This window comes from Enhydra lutris, unplaced genomic scaffold, assembly GCF_002288905.1.
Source record: "Enhydra lutris kenyoni isolate GAN:26980312 unplaced genomic scaffold, ASM228890v2 scaffoldscaffold36, whole genome shotgun sequence".
NCBI lineage: Eukaryota > Metazoa > Chordata > Mammalia > Carnivora > Mustelidae > Enhydra > Enhydra lutris.
Window position 1 is genome coordinate 18711506 of NW_019154120.1, and position 24614 is coordinate 18736119.

The 24614-nt window shown below is 38.2% G+C and overlaps 1 protein-coding gene across 2 annotated transcripts in view; it reads right to left on the reverse strand.

Annotated features, from left to right (window-relative positions):
• Nucleotides 1–24614, reverse strand: part of LOC111154249 (WD repeat domain 7) — a 364619-nt gene that overhangs the window by 126342 nt on the left and 213663 nt on the right. For both annotated transcript variants that reach the window (XM_022513750.1, XM_022513748.1), the window contains one exon: nt 21431–21652. In XM_022513750.1, coding sequence (XP_022369458.1) covers nt 21431–21652 — 222 coding nt within the window. The remainder of the gene's footprint in view (nt 1–21430; nt 21653–24614) is intronic.

Sequence of the window (24614 nt, forward strand, 5' to 3'; positions counted from 1 at the left end):
TTACCTTATGTGCGAGGAATTTACATAATCCTAGACCTAAGACACATTGTTCAGAGACTGAAAAATTTGTTGACCAAAATATTTTCTGCCAATACAGTGATAAGGATCATACTTCTGCCACCATGGTATACGGCTGTCATAAATTACTCGTTAGCTGGATTTTCCTTAACATCATTTCTGTCTCTCATCCAGGTTTTTTTTTTTTAAGACTTTATTTATTTACTTGACAGAGAGAGATCACAAGTAGGCAAAGAGGCAGGCAGAGAGAGAAGGGGAAGCAGGCTCCCTGCTGAGCAGAGAGCCTGATGCGGGGCTCGATCCCAGGACCCTGAGATCATGACCATAAGCCAAGCCAAAGGCAGAGGCTTAAACCACTGAGCTACCCAGGCGCCCCTCTCTCATCCAGTTTTTAAGTTGGGTTCTTATACAATTTGTTTTAATAACTTGGAGCTCCCCTAATACCATCGCAGAGCTGATACTTTACTATTAGGTTGAACCACGTGAAATTGCCAATATTTTACCATCTTTGACTTCAAAGAAGTCAATTTCAAAGAATGGCAATTTCAAGTGATATAAGCTAATACTTGATACATCACAGTCCTCCATTGCTACACCAGCAATATATGCATTTCAAGAGAATAATCAAATGAGGCTTCCATTTGTGTGCACTTCGGTGACTATATATGATTTAAGGGTGCATTAAACGTGAAAGGCAGTAACTTTTCAAGCTTTCACATCCATCAAAAAAGCAAATTATACCTATATATATATAGATAGATAGATATCTATTTATATCTCCTATATATAAATGTCCACAAAGGCAAATTCTACTTTGCAGCTACCCAAATTAACTTGACTGACAACCTATAGGTTCAGCACAGCGATTTCTGGGCAATGAAAACAGCTTGAATGACACAATGCATAGAACCATAGAATACTGCTATACTTGAGAAGTGGTCACATCAATATTTTAGGACTTGTGCTAGCGCCCAGAAGTCCTGTCTTCCCAGAAGCAGAATGGCCTGCTCCACTCACACCGACTGGCACGGGAAGCTCAGTCACGGAACCGACACTGGAGACGTTCTGAGCAGACCGTTCTGTAATGTGACGGCTGGTCAGACAAAGTAGAATTTTAAATGAGCTTGGGCTTAATGCATTACCTTCTCTTGGCCCGAAATTCTTTTCTAGTGCTTAAAAGTCTGAAGAATTCTCCATCTGCCCATAGTGTTCCCCCTTTAAGCCGTTCAACACGAAAACATCAGTAAATCCCCTGCTTGCCATTTTTATTTTTTTTGTAACTCACAGAATGCTGTCCCAGTGAACAGACAACTGCAGCTAAAACGGATGGCACTGCAACATTTTACAACATACAACGGGACTGGGCTGACCTTTCTGTTTTGGAGAAAATACACTGTAAAGTCCACTAGGTCTGAGGATAAGAGATTATAGGAACCATGTCTTCAGTCTGATAAAGTAGCTAGTAGCAAGCCCAGAAATCCATAGCAATTAAAAGGCAAATAAAAGTTAAATATAGAATTTGTACATCTATTGTACATTATAATCAAAGATCTGATCTTGTTAGCAAATCATTAATTATTCCTTATCACTAACATCCTCTACAGTTGTAGGTAAGTGATGGGACATTACTAGGCCATTGAAATGCAAATTTGGGGGCAACAGTTACCAACCATCATTTATTTATCTGTAAATGCAAAATGGAGTTAGTTGTGCCGACCACCCACAGGCATGGCTCAGGTCTCATTCTCTGTTTTAAACCTACTCCTTCCAACACTATACGACTATATTGCCTAGATATCCGTTAGGCGATAAAGGTCCTCCTCAGAATGAAGAAACAAAAGAGAACAATTTCTTTATTGGTCTCATAGAACTTATAATAAATACTACAGTAACTAAAAAATATTTACAGAGGACAAAATTACCTCATTATCAAGGACCAAGCAGAGAAGGAAACTTAAGCAATCTGACAGTTCTGACTGAGGAGACTGTGTCTCTTAGAATTAGAATGATAAATGAGGACTTCTGAGCCAGTTTTCAATTGTAGTAGCTCAGCTAAAAATCCACTGTCTGCCCCCATTGCTTCATAATGCTCGAGCTGGACTCTGTAACTATCTCCCTTGCCAGCTAGTGGGAAATGTTCAGCTTCGTCACTGGAGGTCAACAGAGTGATCCTGCGAGGGCAGAGACACTTCCCTCCAGGTGAAAATGGCCAACTGCTCCTCCAGACTAGCTTAGATCAGCTCCCACCCTCCAGCTAGGCTGCTTCACAGCAGGGTCACCCCCCAGCCCTCCAGCAACGTCAGGACCAGCTCCAAACTGCTGTGCCCACTGACCCAAAGCACTACCAGGCCACTTCCACCTAGGCCCACTGGCAAGTTTCTCCACCTTCCTCAGGCTAGGTGCTTCCCTCTCTGAAGAAGTCTAATCTTAGAGGAAAGTCTTGTTCCCTTCATCATCTTTTCACCTCACCCCAGACTAGGTGGTAGCCACTATCTCCCGCCTGCTACCTGTAGTAGTTTACCACTTTCTACCTGGAAGCAATTCTTTATAATTTCCCTGCTCAGATAACTGGCATGGTTTCTGTCTCCTGATTGATATATCTCCCTTCTTTCCCTTCAAGAATTATCAGGAATCAGTACCATACTACCTCAAAGTAACTGCTTTTACTGCTCTGCATGGAGACTACCATACAACTTCTATGGTCTTCAAGAAGGTTCTACTTCCTTTCTTCACACAATCTAGAAGTAGCACATTTAGATGCTATAAGAATTCTCCAAAATGTCTAGCCCGATTTAACCTATGGAAGACAAGATGAAATTTCTGATAACAACAAAAATTTACTAAAATGCCTAAATCAAAATGCCATTCACAAAACTGAACAATGTGTGTGTGTGTGTACACACATATATTCACTGAGTTCAATTCACAGATCACTTATTAATCTTGAAGTTAATTCTGTTTGCCGAAAGGAGAAAATCTGGAGGTTTGAGGGCATAACTCAGATAAACATCACTTAGGCACACACACTTTCAAACCTGAAAGCATATACTGAATTCTCACACATTATTTCCCAATATAGTTGTTTCTCAATGTGTCAAGACTTTGACAATGGAAATGAAACACTCATTTATTTTTAGATATTACATGATGATCAGAAATTGTTAAGACACATTTAATTATTAGACATGAGGTATGGTTCAAGACCAGTTTCTGACAGCTGTAATTTAGAAAGTTTATTTTTCCATTTTTATTTTTTAATTTTAATTCCAATATGGTCACAGAGTTTTTTATCAGTTTCACATGCACTAGAATAATTTTTTTTTTAAGATTTTATTTATTTGACAGAGAGAGACATAGTGAGAGAGGGAACACAGGCAGGGGGCAGCAGGAAAGGGAAAAAGCAGGCTTCCTGCTCAGCAGGGAGCCCCAATGGGGAGCTTGATCCCAGGACTCTGGGATCATAACCCAAGCCAAGGCAGATGCTTAATGACTGAGCCACCCAGGCACCCCTAGAATAATTTTTTAATAGTAAAATAAAAAGTGATATTAATAAAAGAGAGGCATACTGTACTGGGGCCTTATTGCCATGGGCAGTCCTTCCTCAGCATAGGTTCAAGAAGCACAACGAATTGAACAGGCTCGAGTGGAAGAAAAACTTGTAAAACAAAAGATGCCTTAAAAATTTCAGAAATTTGGGGCACCTGGGTGGCTCAGTGGTTAAGCCTCTGCCTTCGGCTCAGGTCATGATCTCGGGGTCCTGGGATCGAGTCCCACATCGGGTTCTCTGCTCTGCAGGGAGCCTGCTTCCTCCCCTCTCTCTCTGCTTGCCTCTCTGACCACTTGTGATCTCTCTCTGTCAAATAAATAAAAACCTTGAAGAAAAAAAAAAAAATTCAAAAATTTCAGAAATTTGGGGCACCTGGGTGGCTCAGTGGGTTAAGCCTCCGCCTTCGGCTCAGGTCATGATCTCAGGGTCCTGGGATCGAGCCCCGCGTTGGGCTCTCTGCTCAGCAGGGAGCCTGCTTCCTCCTCTCTCTCTGCCTGCCTCTCTTCCAGCTTGTTATCTCTCTCTCTGTGTCAAATAAATGAACAAAATCTTTAAAAAAAATTTTTTTTCAGAAATTTAAGGCCATACTTTAGAAGCACACCATTAAATCTCTAATATAAGACCTTAAAAAGTTTACTGAGAATAGCATGAAAGATTTTTTTTTCCCATGTCTAGCTATAAACAAAATTCAGAGTATGGAAATATTTACTCTGATATTTTCCTTCAAGTTAATATCATATACTATCCCAGAGAAGAACACATCTAGCTAAACACTGAGTTCCAAGTAAGAAGCACTGAGATTTAATGGACATAGAATAAAACTGAATGTGAAAAAAATCTGCCATGCCTTCCAAAGCCTACCTGTTAACACAATGATATATGCTAAGAATTTCTAATCATTATGCTTTTATTTTTAAATCTATAAATAAAACTGTACTAAACTTTCTACCCAAGGGTTGTATAACACACTCAGAAACTGGGGAGGGGAGGAGGGATATTGAAAATGAAAGCCAGAGAAAAATTAAATTGCTATTTCCAATTCTGAACATCCTTAGCTAATTTAAAATACTGTATTACTTATGCTGCTACAAAATATAAATCTATCTTTATACTACCACCTAGGAAGAACAGCTTCTTAAAAACTTCCTATTTTGAAATAATTTTTTAGGCCTAGAGAAAAGGTGCATAAATAGGAAAGAGAATTCATCAGTATCCTTCACCTAGCTATTCTCTAATGTCAACAACTCACTGAACCATAATGGAAGACAGTCAGAAGAAAGGCAGGCAGGGGCAAGTTCCATGAACATCCCATCCCCCCCGCCTCCCCCACCCCCCATCCATGCCCCTCCAAGAGGAAACTACCCTTAAAAGGAAAGACCTGGTCCTGTTATCACCTTGAAAGGAGCCCTCCACCCTTTCCCATGTAAACAACTACCTGATAGATAGATGAGCACATGGACAAAAACCTGATTGGGTGACAGGTACATGGAGGGTTAATCAGATTAAAACAAAACCCACCAACAACCACATAAAAACCCTAGACTTAGAAACTCCCAACACTAACCCTCTCGGATCCCCTTCCTCTTCAGGAGCTTTGTACTGTCGCTTAATAAGCTTTGCTTTGTTGCCCCCCGTACCCCCAGCCAGTCTACCTCTTCATTCTTCCAAGCGGTGTGACCAAGAACCACAGGCACCAAAGGAAAAGAAATCCTGAAACAAGTGTATGCTTACCAAAACTAGGAAATTCATATTGGGAGACACTACCGACTGAACTAGAGACCTTATCTGAATTTTGCTCATGTCCTTTTTCTGTTCCAGTACTGAGTTCAGGATCTCACACTGTATTTAGCTGTCATGTCTCTGTGGCCTCCTCCCATCGGTGACTGGCCTGTACAGTCTTTATTCCTTTTGACACTTAGGATGAATGCTGGTCAGTCATTTTGTAGACTGTCTCTCAGCTGGGGTTTATCTGATCTTTTCTCACTATTACATTAAGGCTATTCATTTTTGGCCAGAAGACCATGCAAGTGCTGCTGAGTCCTTCTCAGTGTATCATATCAAGGTGAGTATCTTATTAGTGACCATGTTAACTTTCACCATTTGGTTGAAGTAACCAATTACAGTGGAGTTCCAATTTCCCTTTGCAATTGATAAATATCTTGAGAGGACATAGTTTCAGGCTGTGTTAATATACTGATTTTAGCATCCACCAGTGGACCTTGTCTGCAACAGTTATTACTATGGTCTTTGCCTAATGGAGATTTAGTATTTTCCTCATTACTTCTATAACTATTAACTAAAATTCTTCTGCAAGAGGATCCTTTCTTGATTGAGTTACATTTGTATGGACTCACAGGTATTAATTTTGTTCTATGGGTTATAATCCCATAAAATGTATCATTTATTTCATTGCCCAAATTATTCGTTTTGGCTACTGAAAGCACCTTCAGGTTGGATCCCATGTTCTTATGACATTCCCCCATCTATTTTGAGCCCCTTCTTAATTTTTGACATCAAAGATGTTTCAGGTTCAACTTGTACCTTCCCTGCTCCAGCCCTGGAACCAGCCACTTGTCCAAGGAGTCCTGGGTTCTTTTTATTAGAGAGTGGTATTTAAAAATCAGTATCAGAGCACTGGGTATACACACACGGTTACTGGGACGTCACTGCTCCCAGGGCCTTTCAGTGACCAGAGCTAGGATTCTGTGTATGCATACTAACCAACATATATACACATATCTCTATTTCCATATCTATCTTCATGCATACCAAAAACCATGAGTTCAATTGGTATCTCAAGATTCATTCTAGTATTTTTCCTTACTTGTAACTGGGAAAATCACTTTTATTACCTTGGTCACTGTTATCCTAGACTCTGGAATACATATTATTTAGCTCCAAATTGAGTGAAAATGTACATATTTAGGTACCTTATTTTTTGGTTCAACATAAAGGTAAAGATCTGACTACATAAAAATTATAAATATTTACTACTAAGAATCAGAAAATATAAATAAAAAACTGAAAAATACCTGTAATATTCATAGTACAAAAGTAAAGAACTTTAGGCAAAAAATAACATGAGGGATGAGGATGAAGGATGGCCAAAATGGGTGGAGGGGGTCAAAATGTTCAAAATTCGAGCTATAAAATAAGTAAGTCATGGTGATGTGATGTACAGCATGTTGACTGTTGTAATACCATATTACCTATTTGAAAGCTGCTAAGAGAGTAGATCTTAAAAGTTCTCATCACAAGGAAAAAATAATTTAATAATTGTGTGTGATGTGTTAGACTTACTGTGATGATCATTTAGCAATATATACAAATATCAAATCATTATGATAAACACCAGAAACTAATATAATATTGTATGTCCATTATGTCTCCGTTAAAAAAAAATACACAACAGAATAAGCAATTCATGAACTAAAAAATGATAAACATGTAAAAAGATAATCAATCTAAAAGGTTTAAAATGCAAATTAAAGTAACAATGGATATCATTTCTTATTAATCACTTTGGCAGACAAAAAAAAATAATATCCTCAGAATTAAAGAGGTATAGAAACACAGCAGAAGAGTAATTGATACAAGTTGATTGGAGGACACTATGGTATAAGTATCCAGATGTAGAACAGGGATACAATTTTCACATGGGGATTTACTTCTAGGAAGTTAACCACAAAGTATAAACATATACAATCACACACACAGAGGTGGTAACTGTAATGGGGTATCTCTAACAGTAAAAACTGGAAACAAATTATACATTATAATGTTTCCGGGCATGACTGTCTTAAAGCTTAACCTGTCTAGGGTTCATTTAACTTACTAATCTGTAAATTTACGTCTTTCAGAAAATTTGGGAAAGTTTCCCCCATTACTTCCTCAAATATTTTTTCTACTCATTCTGTTTTCTTTTCCACTGAGATTCCTAAACGTCTCCGTGAGAGCTTTTGAAATTAACCACAGAATACTGCTGAGAGGAACTGAAGAAGGTATACATAGTGCAATATACCGCATTCACATATTGGAACACAGTATTGTTAACATGTCAATTTTCCTAAACTCATCTATAGATTTAAGGCAATTGCAATCAAAATTCCAGTAGGTTTTCTGCTTTTTTAAACAAACCGACAAGTAGATTCTAAAATTTTTATCAAAGCACAAATAGCCAAACCAATTTAACAACAGAACTCAACTGAAGAATTTATGCTACCTAATTTCAGTACCTATACTCTAAAGCTAAAGCCATCAAGACAGTGTGGGAGTTATGAATAAACATGGATTAATGAAAGAGGACGGAGGATCTAGAAATAGACCCAAACATCTAGGATCAACTGACTTTCTGAAAAGGCACCTTAATGGGGACAAAAAAGAAAAATGCTTTCAGCAAATGTTGCTGTGTAAGGGCCTATTTAGCCAGAGCTATTCCATCCGGTTAAACAGTGATTTTGTTGTTTATACAATAAAACTTAAACTGTCCCTACCCCCTTTCCCCCCCTCAGGGAACTTACTTAAAAACAAGTCCTGGAAACCAGTCCCAGGTAACAAAGCCCAAATACAAGGGTGGATCAGACCGGGTGGAGGTATCCAATCAGTGGGGGCACATACTGTCTCCCTAGCTACCAAGGAGTATGGGCCCTGCCTTTTGGGTGCCAATTCTGACCAAGGTGATAGGCTGGTTCAAATATCTACTATAGGGTAAACTGTAATTAAATTGATTCAATTGGTCACTTATGTGTGACCTAGCATGACTGTGTAGCTTTCTCTGTGTGTTACAATCTCATTGGCCAGCTGTGCGTGGCCAGGCCCAACCACATGGCCTTTGCTCTTAAAAGCTAGTCTGCAAGGTAGAGAGAAGGCGCCTCTTTGCAAGAGACGGCCCTGGCCGGTCAGTTTGATTCTCCATGCTTGGCGAAAAATAAAGTTTTGCTTGACCTTCGCTTTGTATCAGTCTCGCTCCTTTGACCATGGACCCAACAGCTGGAGCAACTGAATTTCTGTACATATATCAAAAAATATTTTAAAATATTTACTTCACATCATACTCAAAAATTAATTCAAACTACAGCATACATCTAAATGCAAAAGCTAAAACTGCCAGAAGAAAACACAGGGGGAAAAAAATCTTTGAAACTTCGGGGTAGGCAAATATTTCTTAGCATACAAAAAGCATGAACTATAAAATAATTGATAAACTATACCTCACTGAAATAAGAGAACTGTGTTATCTGAAATACACTGGTAAGGTAAACAAAAGGCCATCTACAGAATAGGAGAGTACTCATTTCACAGGCAGAAAGGTTTCACACATACTTTTCACAGGTGGAAAGGTTTCTCTACACAAAGTAAAGAGTAGACTCACAGGAGAGTACACCAAATTGTTTTCCAAAGCTTACACCAATTTACACTCCACAGTAGGTATAAAAAACATTCTATTTGCTCAAAATCGTTACCAAAATTTGATAATGTCAGACTAAGCTTTCAGTTTGGTAGAAAAGAAATGATAGTTCATTTTGCTTTTAATTTGCATTTACCTGATTACAAGGCTTCGCATCTTTTCATAGGTTTACCAGCCATTCTTACTTCCTCTCTGTGAAGTGCTTTTCCCTCTTTACCCATTTTTCTTCTCTGCATTTTTTTTTTAATTTTTTTAGAATATAAACGTGTTTAAGAATCTTTTGTCAGTTATCTGTGCTATAAAGACCTTTCCCTCTTTGTGGCTCTACTCTTCACTTTTGTAAAGATATTTTTGACTACAGAAGTTTGTAATTTTAATGTAGTTGAATTATTAATCTTTTCTATTGTTTGGTTAGGCTGTCACCTGTTTACAGAACCATGCCCCATTCCAAGGTCATGTCTTCCTGTGTCATGATTTTAAGGTATTATGATTTTAGCATTTATATTTAACTATTTAAATCCACATAGTTTTGTGGGATATTTTTCTGTTTTGTTTTGTTTCATTTTGGGATGGTTGGCTATAATGGGCACTAGGGATATAATTTTATTATTTTATATTATATTATTTAATAATTTATTATTCTTCTGTGGTAACTATACCAGTTATCAAAATTTCTATCCTTTATTTCACTGATCTACAATGCTAGATCTGTATAAAATCAAACTCTTCTGTCGATTTAGAACCACTTCTGTGCATTCTGTTCTATAGGTAAGTCTTTTGGTCTGTTCTGCACCAAGATAAAGCCATATTAATTACTATAAATTTATAATAACTTTTGATATAAGGTAAAGGAAATCTCTCCACCCTGTTCTTTTTTACAGGTATCCTGGCTTGGGGCACCTGGGTGGTACAGTCCGTTAGGCCTCCAATTCTTGGTTTCAGCTCAGGTCATGATCCCCCAGTTGTAGCATTGAGCCTCACGATGAACCCCGGGACGGGCTCTGCAAGCTCAGCACAATGTCTACTTGGGATTCTCTCTCTCCCTCTGTCTTTGCCCCGCCCCTCTGCACAGCAATGCTCTCTGGATCACTCTCTCTCATATAAATAAGTAAATCTTAACAAAAGAAAAAAAAAGAAATGTCCTGGCTTTTATTAGCTTATTGCTTTGTCTCAAAAGTATGAGAATCAGCTTTAAGTTCAATAAAGAAAACAATAAAGACCCTGTTGGTGTTTTGTCGGAATGGTACTGAATTTATAAAAATTGCCATTCCTGGGGCGCCTGGGTGGCTCAGTTGGTTAAGCGTCAGGTCATGATCCCACGGTCATGGGATCGAGCCCCACAGCAAGCTCCTTGCTCAGAGGGGAGCCTGCTTCTCCCTGGGCCTGCTGTTCCCCCTGCTTGTGCTCTCTCTCTCTGACAAATAAAATCTTAAAAAAAAAAAAAAATTGCCATTCTGATTATTTTGAGTACTCCAATCCATAAAACTGTCTCCCTATTTACTTAGGTCTTTAAAAATGCTTTTTAATAAAATTAATTTTTTTTCTGTAAGTCTTGCATATTCTTTATGCTAATGCCTAGGTATTTTATTATATTTTTACAGTTCTTCATAGGTTGACTTTTTTATAATTTTATACTTCAAAGGCATATAAATTAGGATTAGAAGGGTTAATATTTATAAAGTCTAAAATATTGACTAATATATATGTGTTTATTGAATAAAACAAAATAAATCAAATATTCCATTTATCTCTGGTATGTTAATTTTAGAGTAATTTCGACTACCTATTAAAAGAATGATGTTGAGGGGTGCCTGGGTGGCTCAGTGGGTTAAAGCTTCTGCCTTCGGCTCAGGTCATGATCTCAGGGTCCTGGGATCGAGCCCCGCATCGGGCTCTCTGCTCAGCCAGGAAGCAGGGGAGCCTGCTTCCCCTCCTCTCTCTCTGCCTGCCTCTCTGTCTACTTGTGAGCTCTCTCTCTGTCAAATAAATAAATAAAATCTTTAAAAAAAAAAAAAAAAGAATGATGTTGAGATTTTTTATTGTGCTATGTGAGATTTACATATTAATTTTGGAATAACTGAGATATTCAACCACATGGAATTACCCATCGAGAATTACACATTCAAATTTTTATTTTCCTCAGTTAAATATTATAATTTCTTCCATATTTCTTAAATTTATTCTTAGCTATGGGACTTTCTTTAGATGCCATAATTATTGAGATTTTTAATATTTTAATTTAAAATACAAATGTCTATTTATCATTTTCATTACACGAATATCCATTCAATAAAAAAGAATTCTTTTAAACAAATGAGTGCGTCTAGTAAATTTTTCTTATCCCCCAATTCCTTCAATTATTGGGTAACTTGGGTATTTTTTGGCAACTACATTCTTTCTATGCTAAATGCCTAACAGTAGTCTTAGGTTGATCCGTTTTTCCCTCCTGGTTCTTATGGTCTTATGAGTTTGATGCGTCTTTCAAAAAATCATTATTTTCTACATTTTCTGTTTTGTTCACTAGTAGAAAACCTACTGATTTTTGAGTATTTGTCTTGCTGATTAGTCATCTGGATACCTCTGAGGGATAAGATCTACTTTTGGTTTTAAAAGCATTACTACCAGGTCGACTGGGTGGCTCAGTCTGTTAAATGTCTGACTTCCTCTCAGGTCATGATCTTAGGGATCCAGTCCTGCCCCACTGGGTCCTCCTCCTCTGACTCTGTGCTCAGCGGGGAGTCTGCCTGTCCCTCTGCCCCACCCCAAACTCGTGTTCTCTCAAATAAATAAAATCTTTTTTTTTTTTTTAAAGATCTTATTTATTTATTTGTGAGAGAGAGAGAGAGAGAGTGAGCACAGGCAGACAGAGTGGCAGAGGGAGAAGCAGGCTCCCTGCAGAGCAAGGAGCCGGATGTGGGACTCAATCCCAGGATGCTGGGATCATGACCTGAGCCGGAAGGCAGCCGCTTAAGCAACTGAGCCACCCAGGCGTCCCTCAAATAAATAAAATCTTAAAAAAAAAAAAGTAAATAAAAGCATTACTACCATGTCTACTATGCTAAAAAGCTACTATATGGGGGATAAGGGTAGAAGCTGCAAGGCTTGGCAGTAACTGAGTGAGAAATGAAGTTAGTCAACCAGGGTGAAAATAGTAAAGGTAGTAAGAAGTAGCTGAATTTTTTATGTATTCTGAAGGTAGAGCCAGTAAAATTTCCTGAAGGATTCGATGTTTGTTTGTTTTGTAGAGTCTAGCCCTGTCTTTGACAGTTTCTCTTTGCAGATAATACGATTCTGAACTTCAACTTCTAAATCACACAACAATCAGTACAGTGCTACTGTACTTTTAAAAAAGTAGTGTTAAGAGCCCAGGAAGCCACCACACCAGGGCTATGTTGGAGAGCCCCAGGGCTCTGCAGAACATAATTTGATAAAGGAAACTATAAGGAAAGAACTTTACTTTTATTGATTTCATACAAGCATTCAGGTCTTCTTAGTGGCCTGGGTGGCACCAAGAAGTTCACCATCTCTTGCTGTGTGATCACAGAGGCCAAAGTGTAAAGCAGTAACATAGACCTAGGCATCTGACCACTTAACAGAGTCCTAGAAATTGTGTTTTCTAAGGACATGGTAGGGAACCTACACAGAAGTTCACAAAATGTTTCTGCTCACTTCTTCCTATTAAATGTTTTTGTTCACTTCTTCCTAAAAGGATTTTTTTAAGCGGGGAGGGGCAAAGGTAGATAGAATCTTAAGGAGGTTCCACACCCAGCCCAGGCTTGATCTCACAACCCTGAGGTGAAATCAAGAGTCTGATGCTTAACCCACTGAGCCACCCAGGTGCCCCTTACCCAAAGGCTTTGTAAGAGATCAAAACACCTGTCGCCTGCATGTGTGTATGTGTGCACGCACATGCATTTTTTTTTTAAAGTAATCTCTGAGCCCAACTTGGGGCTCAAACTCATGACCCTGGGATCAACAGTCACATGCTCTACTGAGCCAGCCAAGAACCCCAAGTTCTGCAGCTTTTGAAGGGATTAGATGTTCTCTATTGTCCCTTTTTGATATAAAATTATTTGAACTTACAGAATTAAATACATTAATACATTAATTAAATATGTTAAATGTAATTAAATATATTACAGTGACACTGTAGCACATGTGTATTAAGACATACAAATGTGAAAAAGAACATTCTGAAGAGCTATCAGAAAACTTCAGATCAGGCGCCTGGGTGACTCAGTCGTTAAACGTCTGCCTTCGACTCAGGTCCTGATCCCAGGGTCCTGGGATTAAGTCCCACATCAGGCTCCCGGCTCAGCAGGACGCCTGCTTCTCCCTCTCCCACTCCCCTTGCTTGTGTTGTCTCTCTCTCTCTCTCTCTCTCTCATTCTCTCTCTGTTAAATCAATAAATAAACTCTTAAAAAAAAAAAAAAGAAAAAGAAAACTTCAGGTCAAGGCTATTTGAAAACTAGAATGTTCTATGCAAAAAGAAAAAAGAGGGGTCACCACTAGCAATATAATGCTAAGACTTGTCACGGAGTCTACGACTCAGGCAGCCCAGTGATAAGAAATTAAGGAAATTAAAAATTGAAATAAAATTGAAAACTGAATTTAGGTAATTAATATATACATTAGATGGTTGGCCAAGTCTTACGCCAATGTCACACCACATTCTAGACCAAAAAATTGTCATAATGCCTATGTACTATATCTCTGTAAGGATACAGATCTCAAACTACCACAGATGTTACATGTAGCCACTGAAATGAATTCAACATAATACATGTCCACAAAGCTGGATATGTGTAGAGAATTTTACAGCAACAACTGCAGCTGGTAAGTTGATATGAGGTACCCATAAGGAAGGACGGTAGAAAGACACTCTGAAGATGTTCAGCTTCTACATGTCAGAGTGATGAATCACTGACCTCTACCGCTGAAACTCATGCATTATATGCCAACTGACTGAATTTAAATAAAAAATAAAGATGGTTAGCTTCAAACACATGGCATGGCTGTGGACTCCTGGAGCCTATAGGAGCAGACAGAAAAATTGGTATAGAGCCATCAAAATGAGACAGTCAAGTTCACAGGGCAGCAATAAGCACTTGAGAGTAATGATAATAAAGTAATAATTTCACAGAGCCCTGTAATTTTGACAGAAGTGGCCTTAGAAATAACCTTGTCCCACTTCCCTGTTTTACAGAAGAGGAATCTAAAACAAAGTAGTGAATTAACCAAAAACAACGGCAAATTAAAGTTATTTTTAGACAACAAGGATGGGATTACATCACTGAACAGTCTATAATGCAAGTGTCAGATCTCAGTTAAAAAATGATAAAGCTGTTACACAACATAAATTATTTACAAGAAAAACAAAGGAGTAGTGAAAATTTCCATTTCATCTTAGTTTGATGATGTGGTTAAAACAGGAAAGTAATAAGCATAATAGAAACTTATCCCATTACAAATAATTACAAAAATACTCAGTGTTTTATTTAAACATGTACATAATAATGTAGCCAAAGTAAAGTCTATTTTTACAGAAATCCTCAAGGAAATAATAGACTTCACCACAAACAGAATTAGCATGTGTTGCAGAAAAGAATTTCCTGGGCTTTAGGGGAAAAAATGCATCTGGGATTCAAATCAGTTACAAGACAGATAATTTAAAGGAAGTTACTAATTTTTGTTAACAGTTCACTCATATAGAAAATGTTGATAGTAATACCTATCTCATAAGGTTCCTAAGAAGATTTTTTAAAGTAGTATATACACTACATATATATATATATTTTTAAGATTTTATTTATTTGACAGAGAGAGAGACACAGTGAGAGAGGGGACACAAGCAGGGGGAGTGTGAGAGGGAGAAGCAGGCTCCCCACTGAGCAGAGAGCCCAATGTGGGGCTCAATCCCAAAACCTGGGGACCGTGACCCCAGCCAAAGGCAGATACTCAACAACTGAGCCACCCAGGCGCCCCTAAGAAGTTTTTTAAAGTAGCAGATACACTATAAATGTCCCAGAAAAGAGCTGCTTCCTTTCCTTATTCTTCCACACACATTTCTTGTATCATTAACATGTACCAACATTTGGCCAAAACTTAAATGCCAGGCACTTTTCTAAGTGCTTTGTATACACTCATTTACCTAACCCTCACGGTAACTCCCGTGAGGAAGGTGTTATTATTATTCCCATTTTTTAGTTAAGGAAACTGAGCCACCAAGCATTTAAGGCTACACAGCTACTGAGTGGTAACGTCAAGATTCAACCACAAGCAATCTGCGATAATAAAATTCCAATTAAAAAGCTGAACTACCTAAAGAATTAGCTCTGAGAGTGATAGAAATGTCATTTATTCACTCAGATTAGTTCTCATTATCTCTTCCATTTTAAACATAAAGAAAATTATAATATATATTGTGCATTAAAGTAGTTTAATGGCCAGAACTACATGGAACACTCAATTTAAAATAACTAAAGGATTCCCTACTCTACTGGGTGTCTCTACTCTGGCTACACATGAAAATTACGTGTGTAGTTTTAAAAATCAAATACCCCATCTCTTACTTTTTGAATAAGAACTCCAGGGTATGGCTCATTTTAAAACACTCTACATAAGATTTTAGTGCACAGGCAGAGCAAAGAATTGCTTTTCTAAACACAGAAGGTGTGCTGGCAATGCAAGACAAATGGCATCTGAAATCAGGACTATTTCAAAGGTAAAATTCCACATGAGAAGTGGAGGTAAAGAACATGAAATGCTGAGTCAGTGCAATGAGAAGAATCAATGAATGAGGTGGACAGTGGAGTAAGAACACAGGAAGGCAGGGGCGCCTAGGTGGCTCAGTGGGTTAAAGCCTCTGCCTTCAGCTCAGGTCATGACCTCAGGGTCCTGGGATTGAGCCCCGCGTCGGGCTCTCTGCTTGGTGGGGAGCCTGCTTCCCTTCCTCTCTCTCTCTCTGCCTGCCTTTCTGCCTACTTGTGATCTCTGTCAAATAAATAAAATCTTTAAAAAAAAAAAAAAAAAAAAAGAACACAGGAAGGCAGGATTAGTTCCCAGTGTCAGGGAGTCTGGGCTAGCAAGAGCAGGGAAAGCAAACACAAATGCAGCAGCTCACCAACACAATCTGGTGTCTTGTTTGTGAGCAGTGAAAATATCTATTTTTGTCATTGTTTATCCTCGTAAATGGCATGATGCCTCCCACATCACTGTTGCTACTTTTATTCATTACGGGCAAATACCACTAGTTTTGTTATTAATTGCAATTCAGTGACTTTGTCCTAATCTTTTTTTTTTTTTTTAATATTTTATTTATTTATTTGACATAGAGAGAGAAGCAAGAGCGAGCACAGGCAGACAGAGTGGTAGGCAGAGGCAGAGGGAGAAGCAGGCTCCCTGCCAAGCAAGGAGCCCGATGTGGGACTCGATCCCAGGACGCTGGGATCATGACCTGAGCCGAAGGCAGCCGCTTAACCAACTGAGCCACCCACGCGTCCCGACTTTGTCCTAATCTTGATGAAACATTTGAGATTTGGCATAACTTTCTTACCTTAAAATTTAGGAAATAAATCTCTTACTTGCTTGTAACATAAGACAACTATGTGAAATGGTGAAAATACCGTGATCTTAAGTTGCAAAATACGTGTTCAAGTCCGTCCATTTCCTCCCCTCCACAACTGAAGTGCTCACTCTCTTCCCAAGCTCGTGGGGTGTCAGTGGCTGACAAGTTTCAGCTGAGTCTCTCTGTAGGATTTGTGCTAGGATGAGGAGGGCTGTCTCATCCAAGGTCACACCCCCTATCCAGGGCACCAGGGTGAATGAACAACATTCACCGGGCTGAATGAACCAGGAATATGAACAATACAGGGAGATGAAGGCTAAACCCTTTGCCCCAGTTCAAGGACAACTGTGAAGGGCCATCCCAGTTTCAGAGTTTCCTGGAATAAGCTGAAGCTTTCTAAGCAAATGAAATGCTATTCAATGTTTCCCTCTGCCCAGTCCTGCTTCTTTCATTCCCTAAAAGTACTGATGTCAAGAGTACTCCTGCACACAAATCTCAGAATCCACTGCCTAGGGAAATGACTTATGCTACTTGTCCAAAGTCAAAAAGTTAATGAGAGATCACAATGGGATCTACTACAGATGTGGCAGCCTAATTCCACAATTATAAAATGAGGAAGAAGAGACCAAGTGAAAGAAGGAACAGGGGTGCCTGGGTGGTGCAGGTGGTTAAAGCATCTGACTCTTGATTTCGGCTCAGGTCACGATCTCAGGGTCATGAGATGGAGCCCCACGTCGGATTCTGCCCTCAGCTTGGAGTCTGCTTGAGATTCTCTCCCTCTCTCTCTACGCCTCCCACTCGTGCTGTCTTTCTAAAATAAACAAATCTCAAAAAAAAAAAAAAAAAAAAAAAGAATGAAGCAAAAGACCTACAGGCAATTTTATGAATGGTACCCCAAAATATCCTAACAGTGTCTCATTTGTGGATCAAAATAAAAATGAAGAGTGATCTCTACAGAAGTTGAGTTGAAATGAGAGAGTGTCCATCCCTACAAGAAGAGGAAAATGAGAATGTCATGAAGGTGAATTTCCTGGGATGCTCTCTGTTTCACTTCAGAGGAAGAGACTAGCTGGACTTTTTAAAAAGGGCTTTGAAGACAGAACAGTTCTGTCTTTTATTTTATACAAGAGGAAACTGCAACTCAGACCGAGGGTACACGGAAAAGAGTAGCCTAGACTAGGCTTTTTAAATTTCCAGAGTCCTTCCTTCAGTTTTGTCTTCAATGTGGGATTTTGACTTTTTATGTAAAGTGTACACTCCCACAAGAGATTCGTATCTCCTCAAATAGAAGCATGAAATGCATTATAAAACTAAGCATGACTTTTGAATTAGGCATCAGTGTCACTCTTCCCTCCTACCAAGGTGGATAACAGGGAATTGGCTACATTCTAAGTATTCACAGAACAGAATGGCTTTACAAGGAAGGTTAGAATTCACTATCTATACCTCTAGCTACATTAGCAATTAACTTTCATCAAATATTGTATCTTAATGGTCTTATCTCAAAATGAGGATAATAATAATTATCTCATTCAATAGGATGCCAAAGAGACTAAATATTTAATGGTCGCAGTGCATTCTAAATGCCACATAAACAACACAGCAATACATATAGCAACTTCTAACAGGTTAACATTGTAGCAGGTTAATATTATATATAACTGATCAAAAAGAGCCCAAGAAAGGCACAAGTACATTCAGACACCTGACTGTTTCCAATCAACAAGCATGATTGGATATGATGATAAATGTTTTAATTATTAAAATAAAATAGGGCAACCACAATAAATGAGGAAAATACCGAGGACATTTTACATGTTTTAAACTGGTTCTAACAGGTACTGTATCATTTGTTTTAAATTTCTTTACATTTTTTAAAATTTTTAATTTAATTTTTTTAATTTTTAATTTAATTTTTAAAAATTTTTAAATTTAATTTTAATTTCTTTAAAAATCTTTTTCAAGTAGGCTCCATGACACAGGGCTCAAATTCATAACCCTGAGATCAAAACCTGAGCTAAGGACAAGAGTCAGGTGCTTAACTGACTGAGCCACCCAGGGGCCCCATATCATTCATTTTAATTTTTATTATTTTACTTTTTAAAATCTTTTTAAAAGATTTATTTATTTATTTGAGAGAGAGCATGCACATGCGTGGGGGTGGGGAGAGGGAGCGAGTAAATCCTCAAGCAGACTCCCTGCCAAGCACAGAGCCTGATGAAGGGCTCTATCCCAGGACCCCAAGATAATGACATGAGCTGAAATAAATCAAGAGTCTGACACCCAACTGACTGAGCCACCCAGGTGTCCCTCATTCATTTTTATCTACCATTTCTCACTGACTGGAAACCTCACAGAAACTTTTATTTCAATAAAATAATCATAAATATTATTTAGTAAGAAGCATTAGCTTCTGCCCTTCCCACATCTAGCCCTTTATCCAAAATGCTCACGGAACAAACTTGGCTCTAAAACATTTAAATATTTTCAATGTTTGGGTAAATTTTATTTATCTTGCCTGGGAGAGCTAAGGTGGCATCATGCAAAAGTCTCTTCATGCAGCAAATCCCAGAGTTTCCCTCCTGTCAGAAACAGGCTTTGGGATTTCTTTGTATGTGGTTCAATTCCCTGTTTCCTAACAAACCCAAAGAGCAGAACACTGACACCCTACTATTTTCTCATCAATTCTCAAGGCTTCTTTGAAAAATTTCTATTTCTATGCTGCCACAGCTTTTTTGATTCCTGCTTTTCTCCTAACACATTTCCTCTTTTTCTAGTTACAGTAGATACAATTTGCAAGTAAAATTATTGCAGTTAAAAGAAAACACATGAATATCAGAAGGTATTTTTAATGGATGATGGATATCAAGTAATTATGGTAAATATTCTATTGAATATATTTCTAAGAACAGTATTTTATTTTTAACTGTCAATATTTACACTACTCTCCAAATTACATCTTTTGCAAATGTTTAAACTTACTCTTGAAAAGTTTTAGCTGTTAACATAAAAGCTTGCGAGGAATCAGACATTTCTTAATCCCCATTAGAGAGATGGTAAGCAAAAAAAAAAAAAAAAAAGTAAAAAAAGTCTGAAAGTTACCAGACTAAAAACAGGCCAAAGTTGCATTAACCTCTAGTATTCTAATGTTAGGACCCCGCATAAGAAGCTACACACCTAAATCTCTGTCTACATTGACATAGAGAGGTGAGCCTTTTGTAGAGTGGGTGAGATGTGAGTAGGGTTTCCTGCATGAAAAGCAGGAACCTGCAGAACCTGAGTAAAGATAAAGATGCTAGAGGGGGGGGGGGGGGGCGGCCCGCAGAGGGCAGGCCTGCTTCGAAGGAGAGCAGATGTACACACGTGGAAAATGCAAAGGACATGGATTTTCAGGTCCGAAGAAGCTTGAGTTCAAGTTGAGATTTGACTACATTTCGACTGAGCTACTTTGAAGAAGTTTTCTTTTCTCTTTTAAAGGTCAAATGAGGGGATAGAAAACTCTTCTTAAAGTATGTAGTAATAGCACAGGCAGTAAGCCCTTCTCAAGAAGGAGCCATTAACCAGTAGCAGCGTGCGGAACGGTCAAAGCTCCAGCTCTGGAACCAACAGACTGTGTTGAAACAAAAAACTGGCATTTCCAGAAGGTACCATCACAGCCAGGGTCACCACACCTCTCTGCGCCCAGTTAGCCTTATGTGTCAAATAGAGATAACCAAGCTGCCTACTTTATATGGTCATTATGAAGATTAAGTAAGTAAAATCATATTCAAAGAATCAGTTATTTATTCCTGTTGGTGGAGGCAATGTCATTACTACTCTGATTCTCAAATGTCAAGTACGGATCAGGAGAACACCAACCACTAACACGTATTTGCGGTATTAAGAGCAAAAAAAGAGGAGCAGAGGCGGGGACAGGCAGCTAAATCTGTACAAGGGTTTTAATAATAAAAGGTAATATGGCTCCATGACTTCAAAGCAAAAGTCTATGACAATGAGCCAGTGAAGTTTTCTGCTGTTATAAGTAGCAAAGTAACATATATATCTTTTTCCCTTGATAAAAGGCCCCAAATCCCAAAGCACACTGACATTTGCTCTATAAAGAATACCTTGTGATACATTCGGTGGGACTACATTCGGTCCCATAATAACACAATTTGTTGGAATTATTTTACAATATGGTAGGAATATTCTGACCTTACCTAAAGAAGTTCCAACACTGAAGTACCAAAAGATGTTATAAAATATCCTTAACCTGTTATTAACATACCAACTACAGAATACAAGGTAGTGGTACCACACAAGCACTTTGAACTCCAATTGTAACTAAACCACCCCTGCTCCTGACTTTTCTAACCACATTCAGGACACACTGCATAGTTTTACAGAAATTATTTTAGAAACTGTGTTTGGGTTAAAATCTTTTTTTTTTCTTAGATTTTTTTTATTTATTTGACAGACAGAGATCACAAGTAGGCAGAGAGGCAGCAGAGAAAGAGGGGGAAGCAGGCTCCCTGCTGAGCAGAGAGCCCGATGTGGGGCTCGATCCCAGGATCCTGAGATCATGACCTGAGCCAAAGGTGGAGGCTTAACCCACTCAGCCACCCAGGAGCGCCCCATTTAGGTTAAAATCTTGACCAAAATGTGTGAACACAAAGATTCAGAAATGTGTTTTTTAAGAAAAGCATCTCCAAGAAAACCACGTTTTAAATTTTAAAAAGAAGTCTAAGTAACTACAACCAAAGGGTGATGTACCAAACGGATTATACTGCTTCCTGACTTCATGTCAACATTCTGTTGATGCTAAAACCCAGAATACAAATTTTCTGAGGTTTTGTTAATAATAAATGTGTATTGAAACTAATAATCAGCATTAGGAATTTTGTAACTTACAAGTATGTCTGGCAAGTGAGTAGTTGGATCCACCACTAGTCAAGCCAAATCCCTCAGGAATTTGACTAGAGCTTCGAGGTCTGGTCAACAATTTAGGAGGTTCAATTTCAGCACCAAATTCAGCTCCTATTACGCCTAGTAGAACAATAGCAGTAGCTTGCTTCCGTCTTTCCTCATAAGATGTGGAAATCTTTTTCATTTGTGGGATACTTGATAAGCAACCTGAAAACCAAAACATAAGTTAAAAAATATCAATACCCAAAAGACATATAATAATAAAAAAATTTCGAGATTACTCTTTCAGGAAATAACAGCCTTTTCAACAAATGGCACTGAGGTGACTGGTTATCCACCTGCAAAAGAGTGAACTTAAGGCTTCCACATTTCACTACACAAAAAATCAACCCAAAATGGATTCACAGTACTAAATGTAAGAGCCAAAACATAATAACTTGCAGAAGAAAACAGAGAGATGTACCTTCATGATCTTGGGGTAGGCAATGATTTCTTCGATATGATATGAAATGTACAAGTAATTTTATAATCTTTCTTAATTGGATTTCATCAATATTACAAACTTTAACACTTAAAACAGAATCAAGAAAGTAAAAAGACAACACACAGACTCAAAGAAAATACTGTCAATTATATATCTGTAAAGTATTGTATCCAGAATAGATGAGGAACTCTTACAAATTAATAATAAAAAAGTACTTTTAAAATGGGTGAACAATTTATTTTTATTTTTTATTTTTTTATTAACATATAATGTATTATTAGCCCCAAGGGTATAGGTCTGTGAATTGCCAGGTTTACACACTTCACAGCAGTCACCATAGCACATACCTTCCCCAATGTCCATAACCCTCTCCCTACCCTCCTCCCCCTGGCAACCCTCAGTTTATTCTGTGAGATTAAGAGTCTCTTATGGTTTGTCTCCCTCCCGATCCCATCTTGTTTCATTTATTCCTTTCCTACCCCCCAAGCCCCCCACGTTGCCTCTCAACTTCCTCATATCAGGGATATCATATGATAATTGTCTTTCTCTGATTGACTTATTTCACTCAGCATAATACTCTCTAGTTCCATCCACATAGTTGCAAATGGCAAGATTTCATTTCTTTTGGTGGCTGCATAGTATTCAATTGTATATATACATACCACATCTTCTTTATTCATCTGTTGATGGACATCTAGGTTCTTTCCATACTTTGGCTATTGTAGACATTGCTGCTATAAACATTCGGGTGCACGTGCCCCTTTGGATCACTACGTTTATATCTTTAGGGTAAATACCCAGTAGTGCGATTGCTGGGTCGTAGGGTAGCTGTAGTTTCAACTTTTTGAGGAACCTCCATGCTGTTTTCCAGAGAGGCTGTACCAGCTTGCATTCCCACCAACAGTGTAGGAGGGTTCCCCTTTCTCCGCATCCTCACCAGCATCTGTCATTTCCTGACTTGTTAATTTCAGCTATTCTGACTGGTATAGGGTGGTATCTCATTTTGGTTTTGATTTGTATTTCCCTGATGCCCAATGATGTGGAGCACTTTTTCATGTGTCTGTTGGCCATCTGGATGTCTTCTTTGCAGAAATGTCTGTTCATGTCTTCTGCCCATTTCTTGATTGGATTATTTATTCTTTGGGTGTTGAGTTTGATAAGTTCTTTATAGATTTTGGATACTAGCCCTTTATCTGATATGTCATTTGCAAATATCTTCTCTCATTCTGTCAGTTGTCTTTTGGTTTTGTTAACTGTTTCCTTTGCTGTACAAAAGCCTTTGATCTTGATGAAGTCAAAATGGGTAAACAATCTGAACAGATATTTGATATACAATGATATACGAATGGCCAATATGCATACCAAAGATACTTAACATCACTGGTCTTTAGGAAAATGTAAATCAGAACCATAATGAGATACCACTTCGCATGCACTAGAATGGCTGCAATAAAAGGGATTATAAAATATACTGTCAAGTATGAACAGAAAATGATTGCCTTGCAGGTGGAAATGTAAAAAGATACAACTACTTTGGAAAACAGTTTGGCAGTTACTTACTCAGTTTGGCTTTCTATTTCTTCTTGAGTCATTTCTGATAGCTTGCAGTTTTAAAGGAATTCCCTATTTAATCTGAACTTTTAAATTTATGGATCTGAGATTATTTGCAGTATTCTCTATAATGAAAATATTTCAAATGTATCATTCCTTCTAAGTATTATTTGTGCCCTTTCTAATATTATTTATTATGCTTTTCTTAATCAGTTTTGCTAGAAATATATATTTTATTTTTTAATGTTTTTTTTAAAGATTTTATTTATTTATTTGACAGACAGAGATCACAAGTAGGCAGAGAGGCAGACAGAGAGAGGGGGGAAGCAGGCTCTCCACTGAGTAGAGAGCCCGATGCGGGGCTCGATCCCAGGACCCTGAGATCATGACCTGAGCCGAAGGCAGAGGCTTAACCCACTGAGCCACCCAGGCACCCCTAGAAATATATATTTTAATAGATTTTCAAAAAAATAATTTGTTGGGGTGCCTGGGTGGCTCAGTCGGTTGAGCACCCGACTCTCGATTTCAGCTCAGGTCATGATCTCAGGGTCATGAGACACAGGTCAGGCTCCACACTCAGTGGGGAGTCTGCCTAAGATTCTCTCTCCCTCTACCCACATATGACACCCCCAATTTACACACTCTTTCTCTAAAATTAAAAAAAAATTTTTTTTAATACTCAAGTTTTGATCTTATTTCATTTCTTTCTATTTTACCAACTTCTGTTATTTTTATTATTTCTCCTTCTACTTTATATTTTCTATCAGTTTTTTTTGTTTCTAGGTTTTATTTATTTACTTATTTTTAAGTAAACTCTACAACCAACAGCCTTGAACTGAAAATTCTGAGATCAAGAGTCAACATGCTCTACCCACTAAGCCATCCGAGCACCCTTGTTTTGTTTCCAAGTACTCAAAATAAACACAACTCACTTATTTTCATAACCTATTAGGATTTACATTGCCAGTCTCTGAGTTAAAATCCATTTTCCTCTCCTTTAATAAATGACTTCAATTTTAACTAAGTAGTGATATACTCACATCCTTTCAGGGTCCTTTCAAGAAATGGCAAAGCCATAGCCTAGCTCCTGGCTTCGAGCTTTACTCATGATATATTTTAAGTCCTCTTTAGCTC